The following is a 14198-nucleotide window of genomic DNA, read 5'->3' on the forward strand; positions in this document are numbered from 1 at the left end:
ATAATATATATATATATATATATATATATATATATATATATATATATATATATATATATATATATGTGTGTTATAAAGTAGATATATTGCTTTACTTGTGAATAATAAAGACGATATATTGTGGCCACAGTGCGACTATTGTGTTTTACTTAATAAATGTGTTCACAATTTTTATTCTATGTAAAAAATACCTTTGATGTTTGTGATCTAATTCGACTATTGATAGAAATTTATAAAGTGTGTAATGATAGGCTTTCAAGACCCATAAAAGTCTGGCGTGACATCAGCGGGACATTGAATACTAACAATCTATTTTTTAAACTTAAAATAAAAATATTTCACCGTGTGATGATTCACTTTAACAGTCTGAAGCAAACGGTGGGAGCCGGTCGGCCGAGGGGACAGCACGCTGGACTTGTGATCCTGTGGTTCCGGGTTCGATCCCGGGCGCCGGCGAGAAACAATGGGCAGAGTTTCTTTCACCCTATGGCCATATTACCTAGCAGTAAAATAGGTACCTGGGAGTTAGTCAGCTGTCACGGGCTGCTTCCTGGGGGTGGAGGCCTGGTCGAGGACCGGGCCGCGGGGACACTAAAGCCCCGAAATCATCTCAAGATAACGTATGATAATTGAAAATTGTTAAGCTGGTTATCTTGAGTTGATTTCGGGGCTTTAGTTTCCCCGCGGCCCGGTCCTCGACCAGGCCTCCACCCCCAGGAAGCAGCCCGTGACAGCTAACTAACTCCCAGGTACCTATTTTACTGCTAGGTAACAGGGGCATAGGGTGAAAGAAACTCTGCCCATTGCTTCTCGCCGGCGCCCGGGATCGAACCCGGGACCACAGGATCACGTGTCCAGCGTGCTGTCCGCTCAGCCACCGGCTCACCACGTGTGTGTGTTTGGAGGCCCCTCCACCACCACCTTCCACACCTGAGCTTGTAAAAGCACCTTAATCACCTTCAGTGGTTAACTGTTTAATATCACACTAGCTTCTATAGAAGCTATCTTACTCTGTCAAAGTAGGAGAGACATAGGTGTATGTATATATATGTGGATATGTGTAGGTATATATGTATATATGTGTGTATTTGTATACAGGGTATGTGGCAGCTGGTCAGAATTGCATTTCACCTTTTGTAAACGCACATTAATGACGCTATGTAAACACACCTCGAACACTGTTTACGAAAAACAGACATAAATCTGTGCATGTCAGTAAGTTAGCTTAGCATTTTTAAAGCACTACAATCACCTTCTGTGGTTGATTGTTCAATAAATCACTGAACTAAATGTTTAACAAATCTCTCACCCTGTCCATGGAGGACAGAAGAAAATGTATATATGCTGGTTAGCATTGTAAATGTCTGGCCACATCTGTGGTAGGAAAAAAAAAAAAGCTCCCTCCCATTTCCCCTTCCATCTGTCCCTTCCCTCCCCCCCTTCCCTCCTGCTTCTCAGTACAGGGATGAAAAACGTCATTAGGAAACGTCATTAGGAAAACTGGTGCGGGATTTCCCCGTAACATCCGCAAGAGCCCGCAGCTATTTGCGGGCTGAGGCTACACGCTCGCGGTCACTCCCCACACCGCAGACAGGCGGTCCCCAGGCGGGATCAAGGAGCCGAAGCTCAACCCCCGCAAGCACAACTAAATGAGTGTACATATACTGTAAACAGTCACATAGAAAATGGAGAGGGAAGCTGGGATAACTTTGGCAATCACAGAACTGTGTCAGGGAGCACCTGAAGGGTGGAAAACAAAGGGTTACAGTGATGGGAGGTGTCGAGCTGGAGGACTATGGCAGGAAGGGGCCCCCAAGGCTTAGTATTAGGACCACTGTTATCATTAATGAATGAGAACGACCTGCCCGAGGGCGTGAAGTCGTACCTGCCAGTGTTTGCAATTGTTGTTGTAAATTCGCTACCTGGAACACAAAGTTCCAAGTAGCACGGGCTATGGTGAGCCCCATATGTTTGCAGATTACACTAAGCTGATGCGGAATTAACAAGCGGTGGAGTGCAGAGCAAGATTTGAATGGATATAATTCCAGCACATGTATTGTCACATGCACTCTTGAACAGTTCGGCAACCTTCCTGCACTCTTGAACAGTTCGGCAACCTTCCTGCACTCTTGAACAGTTCGGCAACCTTCCTGCACTCTTGAACAGTTCGGCAACCTTCCTGCACTCTGCAACAACTCAACACTGTGGCTTTTGTTGTTTTCTGTGAGAGAGGACATGAGGCGCGAAGTGGGCGGGGGGGGGGGGGGGAGCGAGGCTTGACCGCCTAGCACTTCTACGACATGACCCAGTAATGGGCGGCCAGCACCCGTGACAGGAAACCACACTTTAACTTGACACACACACACACACACACACACACACACACACACACACACACACACAGACACGCACACACAGACACGCACACACAGACACGCACACACACACACACACACACACACACACACACAGACACACACACGCGCACACACACACACACACGCACACACACACACACACACACACACACACACACACACACACACACACACACACACACACACACACACACGCAACTTAGAGACAAGAATGTGCAGGTCATGATGTATTTTGTCACCCAGAAGTGCCAGGAAGCTGCAGACAGGTTTAACCCCGTCCAAAAGGAGATAAACGAAAAACAGAAAAACCTATGGTTCAACCAGGAATGCAAGGTAGCGAAGCAACTGAATTAAAAAAAACATGGAGAAACTACAGAAATAACAGAACACCGGAGAGTAGGGAGAGATACCAGAGGGCCAGAAATGAGTACATCAGAGTGAGAAGGGAAGCAGAGAAACAGTTTGAAAATGACATAGCAAGTAAAGCCAAGACCCAACCAAACCAGCTCCACAGCCACATCAGGAGGAAAACAGCAGTGAAGGAACAAGTGATGAAGCTGAGAAAAGGGAAGAACAGATATACAGAGAATGACAAGGTGTGTGAAGAACTCAACAAGAGGTTCCAGGAGGTCTTCACAACAGAACAAGGAGAAGCCCATGCACTAAATGAGGAGGAGGTAAACCAAGCAACCTTGGAGGTATTTGACCTCACCAGTGATGAGATCAAAAGGTGTCTGCTGGAGCTGGATGTGACAAAGGCTGTTGGGCCTGACAGAATCTCACCATGGATACTAAAGGAAGGTGCAGAAGCACTAAGTGTGCCACTCTCTATGGTATATAACAGGTCACTGGAAACAGGAGACTTACCAGAAAGTTGGAAGACAGCTAACGTAGTCCCAATATACAAGAAGGGTGACAGGCAAGAGGCACTGAACTACAAGCCAGTTTCCCTAACTTATACCATGTAAGGTGATGGAGAAGATCGTGAGAAAAAAGGCTCGTAGAGCACCTGGAGGGAAATAACTTTGTAACGCACAACCAACATGGGTTCAGAGATGGTAAATCGTGCCTCACAGGTTTAATAGAATTCTATGACCAGGCAACAAAAATTAGGCAGGAAAGAGAAGGGTGAGCCGACTGCATTTTCCTGGACAACGCAAGAGTAAAAGGGAAGGTGCTCCAGTGGATAAGGGAATACTTAAGCAACAGGAAACAGCGAGTAACGGTGAGGGGGAAGACATCAGAGTGGCGAGATGTCACCAGCGGAGTCCCACAGGGCTCAGTACTTGGACCTATCCTGTTTCTAAAATATGTAAACGATCTTCCGGAGGGTATAGACTCGTTCCTCTCAATGTTTGCTGATGATGCAAAAAATATGAGAAGAATCAAGAGGGATGAAGATAGACAGAGACTAAAGGATGACCTGGACAAACTGGTGGAATGGTCTAGAAAATGGCTGCTAAAGTTCAACTCAGGAAAGTATAAGGTAATGAAATTAGGCGAAGGGAGCAGGAGGCTGAACACAAGGTATCATCTGGGCGGTGAAATCCTGCAAGAGTCAAATAGAGAGAAAGATCTGGGGGTTGATATCACACCGAACCTGTCCCCAGAGGCCCACATCAAAAGGATATCATCAGCGGCATACGCTAGACTGGCCAACATAAGAACTGCCTTTAGAAACTTGTGTAAGGAATCGTTCAAGACCCTGTATACCACTTATGTAAAACCAATCCAGGAGTATGCAGCTCCAGCCTGGAGTCCATACCTAGTTAAACACAAGACAAAGTTAGAGAAGATTCAGCGGTATGCCACCAGGCTCGTCCCGGAACTGAGAGGTATGAGCTACGAGGAAAGGGTAAAGGAGCTGAACCTCACATCCCTGGAAAACAGAAGAGTAAGGGGAGACATGATAACCACCTACAAAATTCTCAGGGGAATTGACAGGGTGGACAAAAACAAACTCTTCAGCACGGGTGGGACACGAACGAGGGGACACAGGTGGAAACTTAGTACCCAGATGAGCCACAGAGATGTTAGAAGGAATTTTTTCAGTGTCAGAGTAGTTAATAAATTAAATGCACTAGGAAGTGATGTGGTGGAGGCAGACTCCATACACAATTTCAAATGTAGATATGAAAGAGCCCAATAGGCTCAGAAATCTGTGCACTAGGTGATTGATGCTTAAGGCGCAGTATCAAAGAGCCGAAACAACCCCCTCAAGCACAATTAAGCCAGTACAATTAGGTGAGTACACACACATAAGGAACATGTGAAAACTTAATGAAATAACAGGAATTTTACACAAAATTCAGGCCGGAGACGCAACAAGTGAAATGGAGCATTTGTGCAGGCTGTAAATCAGGTCTTTCAATGGGCTACAGAAAATAATATGGTGTTTAACGAAGATAAGTTCCAGCTCATGCGCTATGGAAAAAAATTAAAATATAAAAAGCAGAAACCACGTACAAAACTCAGTCAAATCATAACAGAACGAAAAGGCAATGTAAAGGATCTGGGTGTACTCATGTCGGAAGACCTTACCTTTAAGGAACACAATAAAGTAGCCGTCACAACTGCAAGAAAAATGACAGGTTGGATAACAAGAACCTTTCACACTAGAGATGCTATACCGATGATGATACTCTTCAAGACGCTAGTGCTCTCTAGAGTGGAATACTGCTGCACAATGACAGCCCCTTTCAAAGCTGGAGAAATTGCTGACCTGGAGAGCGTGCAGAGATCCTTTACTGCTAGAATCCACTCGGTAAAACATCTAAACTATTGGAACCGACTAAAGAGACTAAATCTGTATTTTCTTGAACGCAGGCGGGAGAGATACATAATAATTTACATGTGGAAAATATTAGAGGGGCTGGTCCCAAACCTGCACACAGAAATAACATTACATGAGACCAGAAGACATGGCAGGATGTGCAGAATACTCCCGTTGAAAAGCAAAGGTGCAACAGGTTCTCTGAGAGAGAACTCTATCAACATCAGAGGCCCGAGACTGTTCAACACGCTTCCACTACACATAAGGGACATAACTGGCCGACCCCTCACAGTGTTCAAGAGAGAACTATCAACATCAGAGGCCCGAGACTGTTCAACACGCTTCCACTACACATAAGGGACATAACTGGCCGACCCCTCACAGTGTTCAAGAGAGAACTTGATAAACACCTCCAAAGGATACCTAATCAGCCAGGCTGTGATTCATACGTCAGGCTGCGAGCAGCCGCGTCCAACAGCCTGGTTGACCAGTACAGCCACTAGGCCTTGAGGACCGGGCCGCAGGGACGCTAAGCCCCGAAGTCATCACAAGGTAACCACAACGTAGGTAAGTTTTAGAGAGGAAGAAATCGACCAGTAACACAGTACAAGTCGTCACATCATTGTTGATGTGACGACTTGTATTGAATTTTGTAACTAGCTCATCAAGATTGTAACTTGCTTAGCTAAATGAATTGTGGGGTTCAGTCCCTGAGCCCATTATGTGCCTCTGTAACCCTTGTCCACTACCGCCCACAAGATGGGTATGGGGGGCCTAATACATGAACTAAACTAACTTGCACTTAGGGCATAACAATGCATATCACAACTTTAAAATCAACTGTCCCCGCGAGGCCACTAAAGAGATGGCGCCCCTCAGATAAACTGAGGTAAAGTCAGATAATATATTTAATAAAATTACTAAACACTAACTCCAAAATGTCACCTACTCTGGTTAATATTTTTCCTGCGTAAAATGCCGTGTTGGGTGTGGGCCAACACCTTCACCCTATAAATATACACTTTATATATTGTATACAAGACTACCGATTTTGTTCATTAAATAAATGTTAAGCTTTTCGTGCACTGGCGTAGGAACAATTATAATTGTTACTCCAAGTATCAATCTACGTTTTTTTTAATCGAGCGAGCGACAGAAAATGTACCATTGATTGGAGAGACTTCAATAACATTTTAAGTACTGCCGTCTGAGTAATAATATTTTTGTTTTTTATTAAGATGCTATTGGTTATCTCAGATGTTATGTACCACCTAGTGATAACGCTCCCCAAGGGTTACACGTAAACTTAGCAGCATTATCGCAATAAGAACTAACAGCTTTTCAAGGACTTACCTCACTCGGGAACTCGACTCACAAGTGTGAATTCCGTGATTGAATCCCGGGCGGGACAGAAATGGTTGGGCTCATTTCCTGTCACCTAATGTCTCTGTTCACCTAGCAGGAAGTAGGTACCCAGGAGTTAGTCAACTTGTTGCGGGGGGGGGGGGGGGGTTGTCACCATCCTGGGCGGGGTTAACCTGAGAGCCAGTAATACTATAGTGGCCTCGACTAGGACAGGAAGGCGGCGGCTTGTCGATGGTCCCCCTACAAGGGATATATATACACCGAGAGGTGTAATACGCTTCTCGGTATATATATACAAGCACAACTTACTTTAGTCCTGGACTATATTCAGGACAAAAGTATTCTTCCTACTTTGTCTACAATCTATTTTTGTTGCCTTAATAATCTTTTAGAGGTTGATAGGCGTTAAGCCCGACACCAAACCAAGAAATCTATCCTAAAAACAAGAAACCTAAAAAAGCATAAGATTATATTTCCATTTTATATATGTAATACAAGTAGCGTATTTTTACGTTAGTTGACTGACTAATAAAATCCTCCATATGTTTTGGGTATTGACGAATCGCACAAGAAACTATTCGACAAAGCTCATTTTCTGATTATCCAAACCACATATATCGTAGTTAAGGCTGCGTTAGGCTTGGCTGGTTTGGGTTAGGTAAGATTTTCAAATCATTGGTGAAGGATTTGGTGTTTGATGCGACATGTAAGCTTATGTCTTATGTCGTGTTTATGATATTTTTTCCTTTTCCAGCACTACTTATAGGTTAGAGTTTTGAAGGCCTAGTATACAAGAGAATATATATATACAGTAGAATAGGAATTGTGAATTAAAGTCAATATTAAATGAAAGAAAGAGACAATGTATGTTTTCAGTAATGAATGAATTTGATTATCGTTTAGATCAAATTAACAATGAATAAGTTGTATTAAATGCTCAAATTTAAAAAAAAATTACACATTATATGAAATTAGTTACAAACTAATACTGATAGTATTATGGAACAAAACAATATCTGTCATGTGACTGACTTACCAAGTAAGTCAGTAAGTCTGGTAAGTATAGAATAGTACGAGGAGAAACGTTGTTCAATATGATTGAACAATGCTCAACAATTCCACTTTGATGAATCAGACTTCATTAAAAATAGAAGACAATTGAACGAATGTTTGGCTAGGTAAAGCCACAGAAATATAACAGCTACAGGACTCAAAGTAACAGAGATAACCAGGCAACGCCACAGTAGAAGCAGCAACCATGTCCCTGAGCTCGCGGCTCGGTCCTGGGACGCAGGTTAGATCCCAAAATACAGCCTCAGTATTTTATCAACTGTAAAATATTTCCAGTCGGCGACGGATCTAGATACCACAGACCGGGTTAGTAGGTTATATCATGGGGCAGTGTGGCGTTCAGCACGCCAGGGCTGGGCTCCCTAACCTTGCCTGCAGACCATCATCCGGGGCATACATCACACATGATCAAGATACATTTCTCGGATACATGATACAGCTCATGCAGCAGTGTAGCCTGGGGCTCGAGCAGCTATGGTACGCACGGTGAAAGCTAGGCGCACAGTCATGGTACCACACAAGAGAACACGGTACCACACGAGAGAACACCCTTCCCCCTAACACACTGAGCACCCCCACACCCCCACTGAGCACCCCCACACCCCCACTGAGCACCCCCACACCCCCACAGAGCACCCTTCCCCACCCCATCGACCCCACCTCAGACGCTGGGACGTAATTACCATAGTTAAGCCATCAAATCACTCGCACAAGGGTGTCGGTAGCACACAGGGTGTGTTCTCGACTCGCAATCGGGAATCCCGGGTTCGAAGCCGGGAAAGGACTAGCATAGAGCTTTCTCCTCATGTATACCTTACTTCCCTGTAACAACCAGAGAAAAAGAACTGAGAGTGTACGTAGCGCCTCACCTAACTCAGAGGCACAGATCAATAGGAAAGACTCAGAAATCTGGAACTAGTATTGTTAGAAAAGGTGTGGGAGGGTAAAGAGAGAGAAAGAGAAAGAGAGAGAGAAAGAGAGAAAGAGAGTGAGAAAGAGAGAGAGAAAGAAAGAGAGAAGAGAGAGAAGAAAGAAGAGAGAAGAAGAGAGAAGAAAGAGGAGAGAGAGCGAGAAGAAAGAGCGAGAGAGAAGAGCGAGAGAGCAAGAGAAAGAGCGAGAGAGAGAGAGAACGAGAGAAGTCTAGTCACATTTTCAAAAGTAGATACGATAGGTCCGGAAATTAGGTCAGGAAAAACAAAGTCCAAGAGCTCAAGCTCGACCTTCCACTCAGAAATGGGTGATTATCACACGCACACCTGGCTAGCAATTAACTTATTGAAACACCTTGTTCATTGGTGCAAACACTGTTTGTTCAACACGAAGTGATTTACCCACAGGATCACAGTCAAAGGTCAGATGCCATGAGCACTTCTGTCTGACGCCTCTTTGTAAGCCTGGTAGTGCGTGAGCACCTGGTGGAACACTCGCCTGGTAGTGTGTGAGCACCTGGTGGAACACTCGCCTGGTTAGTGAGCACCTGGTGGAACACTCGCCTGGTGTGTGAGCACCTGGTGGAACACTCACCTGGTGTGTGTGAGCACCTGGTGGAACACTCGCCTGGTGTGTGAGCACCTGGTGGAACACTCGCCTGGTGTGTGAGCACCTGGTGGAACACTTTGCCTGGTAGTGCGTGAGCACCTGGTGGAACACTCACCTGGTAGTGTGTGAGCACCTGGTGGAACACTCACCTGGTAGTGTGTGAGCACCTGGTGGAACACTCACCTGGTAGTGTGTGAGCACCTGGTGGAACACTTGCCTGGTAGTGCGTGAGCACCTGGTGGAACACTCGCCTGGTAGTGTGAGCACCTGGTGGAACACTTGCCTGGTAGTGTGTGAGCACCTGGTGGAACACTTGCCTGGTAGTGTGTGAGCACCTGGTGGAACACTCGCCTGGTAGTGTGTGAGCACCTGGTGGAACACTCACCTGGTAGTGTGTGAGCACCTGGTGGAACACTCACCTGGTGTGTGTACACCTGGTGGAACACTCGCCTGGTAGTGTGTGAGCACCTGGTGGAACACTCGCCTGGTAATGTGTGTGAGCACCTGGTGGAACACTCACCACACAAAGCACCTGGTGGAACACTCACCTGACAGAGCACCTGGTGGAACACTCACCTGACAGAGCACCTGGTGGAACACTCACCACACAGAGCACCTGGTGGAACACTCACCACACAGAGCACCTGGTGGAACACTCACCTGACAGAGCACCTGGTGGAACACTCACCTGACAGAGCACCTGGTGGAACACTCACCTGACACAGAGCACCTGGTGGAACACTTACCTGACACAGAGCACCTGGTGGAACACTTACCTGACACAGAGCACCTGGTGGAACACTCACCACACAGACAGAGCACCTGGTGGAACACTCACCTGACAGAGCACCTGGTGGAACACTCACCTGACAGACAGAGCACCTGGTGGAACACTCACCTGACAGACAGAGCACCTGGTGGAACACTCACCTGACAGACAGAGCACCTGGTGGAACACTCACCTGACAGACAGAGCACCTGGTGGAACACTCACCTGACACAGAGCATCTGGTGGAACACTCACCTGACAGTCAGAGCACCTGGTGGAACACTCACCTGACACAGAGCACCTGGTGGAACACTCACCACACAGACAGAGCACCTGGTGGAACACTCACCACACCGAGCACCTGGTGGAACACTCACCTGACAGACAGAGCACCTGGTGGAACACTCACCTGACAGCGTGAAGGAGGCGAGGAAGGGGGTACTGCGCACCAGAGTCAGCACCGAGGACACGCAACGAAACAAGCAGTTGACGTTCGCAGGAGACGACTTCTTCCTCCAAGACCCATTCTTCCCGCTCACCGTGAACATGGTGGGCGCTCCCGTGGGCGCTCGTCTACCACAACCACCACCACTACCACCACTACCACAACCACTCACCCCTCGCCGTCTCTCCATATTAACGATAGTTCCCGCTGCATCGCCGCCACTAGAATCATCATACTTGTAATGTCTCCAAGTTGTCATTGAAAATATAAAAGTTGTTTAGGTATATGTTGCATTTTGGATACTCGAAAATTACTGCATTAAACCGGTCTATGCGGCGCGAGGCTGGGTTTCAGTATAGCCGGAGGCACTGTGGAGGGCTGGTCGGGCGCCTGTACATGATCAGTCTACTGGGTGGTGGTGGGGTAGATCAGTCTACTGGGTGGTGGTGGGGTAGATCAGTCTACTGGATGGTGGTGGGGTAGATCAGTCTACTGGGTGGTGGTGGGGTAGATCAGTCTACTGGGTGGTGGTGGGGTAAATCAGTCTACTGGGTGGTGGTGGGGTAGATCAGTCTACTGGGTGGTGGTGGGGTAGATCAGTCTACTGGATGGTGGTAGGGTAGATCAGTCTACTGGATGGTGGTAGGGTAGATCAGTCTACTGGATGGTGGTAGGGTAGATCAGTCTACTGGATGGTGGTAGGGTAGATCAGTCTACTGGATGGTGGTAGGGTAGATCAGTCTACTGGATGGTGGTAGGGTAGAAGATTAGTCTACTGGATGGGGGTGGGGTAGATGATCAGTCTACTGGATGGGGTGAGGTAGATGATCAGTCTACTGGATGGGGTGAGGTAGATGATCAGTCTACTGGATGGGGTGAGGTAGATGATCAGTCTACTGGATGGGGTGAGGTAGATGATCAGTCTACTGGATGGGGTGAGGTAGATGATCAGTCTACTGGATGGGGTGAGGTAGATGATCAGTCTACTGGATGGGATAGATGATCAGTCTACTGGATGGGGTAGATGATCAGTCTACTGGATGGGGGTGGGGTAGATGATCAGTCTACTGGATGGGGGTGGGGTAGATGATCAGTCTACTGGATGGGGGTGGGGTAGATGATCAGTCTACTGGATGGGGTGGGGTAGATGATCAGTCTACTGGATGGGGGTGGGGTAGATGATCAGTCTACTGGATGGGGGTGGGGTAGATCAGTCTACTGGATGGTGGTAGGGTAGATCAGTCTACTGGATGGTGGTGGGGTAGATCAGTCTACTGGATGGTGGTGGGGTAGATCAGTCTACTGGACGGTGGTGGGGTAGATCAGTCTACTGGACGGGGTGGGGTAGATCAGTCTACTGGATGGTGGTGGGGGTAGATGATCAGTCTACTGGACGGTGGTGGGGTAGATGACCAGTCTACTCGATAGTGGTGGGGTAGATGATCAGTCTACTGGATGGTGGTGGGGTAGATGATCAGTCTACTGGATGGTGGTGGGGTAGATGATCAGTCTACTGGATGGTGGTGGGGTAGATCAGTCTACTGGATGGTGGTGGGGTAGATCAGTCTACTGGATGGTGGTGGGGTAGATCAGTCTACTGGATGGTGGTGGGGTAGATGATCAGTCTACTGGATGGTGGTGGGGTAGATGATCAGTCTACTGGATGGTGGTGGGGTAGATGATCAGTCTACTGGATGGTGGTGGGGTAGATGATCAGTCAACTGGATGGTGGGGTAGATGATCAATCTACTGGATGGTCGTGGGTAGATGATCAATCTACTGGATGGTGGTGGAGTAGATGATCAGTCTACTGGATGGTGGTGGGGTAGATGATCAGTCTACTGGATGGTGGTGGGGTAGATAATCAGTCTACTGGATGGTGGTGGGGTAGATCAGTCTACTGGATGGTGGTGGGGTAGATCAGTCTACTGGATGGTGGTGGGGTAGATGATCAGTCTACTGGATGGTGGTGGGGTAGATGATCAGTCTACTGGATGGTGGGGTAGATGATCAATCTACTGGATGGTGGTGGGGTAGATGATCAATCTACTGGATGGTGGTGGGGTAGATGATCAATCTACTGGATGGTGGTGGGGTAGATGATCAGTCTACTGGATGGTGGTGGGGTAGATGATCAGTCTACTGGATGGTGGTGGGGTAGATGATCAGTCTACTGGATGGTGGTGGGGTAGATGACAGACATCAGGCAGCAGGAGACGAAGGCATGACTGATGCTTGACACAACAATTTATCGGAGTGACCTTTAGCACACATCCCCTCCCCCCCCCCTCTCCTCTCTCACTCCCTCTCCCCCACTCGGAAGTCCTCTCTCTCTCTCTCTCTCTCTCTCTCTGATATCCACTTCCTGTCTCCCTGACGGTGTTGTGGGAAGTTTTATGAAGAAGTTGAAAAATTTGCAAACGTTACCGACCTAATTTGGGAAGGTGGGGTGTGGGGGGTGATGCCCCAACCCCCTCTCGGTACCCCAGGTAACTTTCCCACAGGTAATTCTCCCACAGGTAATTCTCCCACAGACACACTCTCCCATAACACCGTTATCTACCCCACCACCACTACCAGGTTATAACATTACATCAATTCTCACTATCGGAATGAGCATAAAATATAATTGTCATTTCTGGGCGTAAACAACGTCCCAGTTGGTCACTTGTTCGTACAGCTCATCGCTTAACCACACGCTTCACTTCTCTGGTTCCAACACTAACTTCTCACTTATTATTGCCACGCAAAGACAGGTTTTCCGGAGGTTGTGAGGTGCGGCGGTGACTGAGGCGCGGCGGTGACCGAGGTGCGGCAGTGACTGACTGAGGCGCGGCGCCCCCTCACCCCAGCACCACCGCGCACCGCCTCCACTTACCTGTAAGGCAAATGTAAACAAACGTGTCTAGTCTTATATAATTTGATCTCAAAAAGTCAAAATAAAACCTAAAAAATTAAGTTTGAAACATCACATTACATGCTAACAGACCCACATACATAATGGACAGCATATTCCAGCGAGACACACACAGTATATAGTACAGTACTGTGATTTATTGACTTTGAATAGTGTTTGTGTAACAGTATCGGGGGTGTGGAGGCGGCTCGTACCTCCAGGTGCCCTCGACCACAGCTTCGTCAGCCTTGGAATCTGTGCAGTAGATATATCGACCAATCTATCGATCCACACAAGTCAGAGGCGGCTAAATAACTTGCGGAAGTTATTTTGTTGGTAATATATTGATTTAAACATGCCAGCGACCTGTGAAGTGTTCACCCAGCAGTGCCAGCGACCTGTGAAGTGTTCACCCAGCAGTGCCAGCGACCTGTGAAGTGTTCACCCAGCAGTGCCAGCGACCTGTGAAGTGTTCACCCAGCAGTGCCAGCGACCTGTGAAGTGTTCACCCAGCAGTGCCAGCGACCTGTGAAGTGTTCACCCAGCAGTGCCAGCGACCTGTGAAGTGTTCACCCAGCAGTGCCAGCGACCTGTGAAGTGTTCACCCAGCAGTGCCAGCGACCTGTGAAGTGTTCACCCAGCAGTGCCAGCGACCTGTGAAGTGTTCACCCAGCAGTGCCAGCGACCTGTGAAGTGTTCACCCAGCAGTGCCAGCGACCTGTGAAGTGTTCACCCAGCAGTGCCAGCGACCTGTGAAGTGTTCACCCAGCAGTGCCAGCGACCTGTGAAGTGTTCACCCAGCAGTGCCAGCGACCTGTGAAGTGTTCACCCAGCAGTGCCAGCGACCTGTGAAGTGTTCACCCAGCAGTGCCAGCGACCTGTGAAGTGTTCACCCAGCAGTGCCAGCGACCTGTGAAGTGTTCACCCAGCAGTTGAAAGATGGCTGCAGATTTCACTGTCCA

General features: G+C 47.6%; 1 protein-coding gene across 4 annotated transcripts in view; it reads right to left on the reverse strand.

Moving 5' to 3' along the window:
- Positions 1-10556, reverse strand: part of LOC123769529 (uncharacterized) — a 193761-nt gene extending 183205 nt beyond the window's left edge. For 2 of the 4 annotated variants that reach the window (XM_069308707.1, XM_069308706.1), the window contains exon 1: positions 10305-10506. In XM_069308707.1, coding sequence (XP_069164808.1) covers positions 10305-10443 — 139 coding nt within the window. In that variant the 5' untranslated portion in view covers positions 10444-10506. Of the gene's footprint in view, positions 1-10304 lie in introns of all 4 variants that reach the window. The other 2 variants (XM_069308704.1, XM_069308705.1) reach the window with 2 other exon arrangements.
- Positions 10557-14198: the final 3642 nt, after the last annotated feature.

This window comes from Procambarus clarkii, chromosome 63, assembly GCF_040958095.1.
Source record: "Procambarus clarkii isolate CNS0578487 chromosome 63, FALCON_Pclarkii_2.0, whole genome shotgun sequence".
Lineage (NCBI taxonomy): Eukaryota > Metazoa > Arthropoda > Malacostraca > Decapoda > Cambaridae > Procambarus > Procambarus clarkii.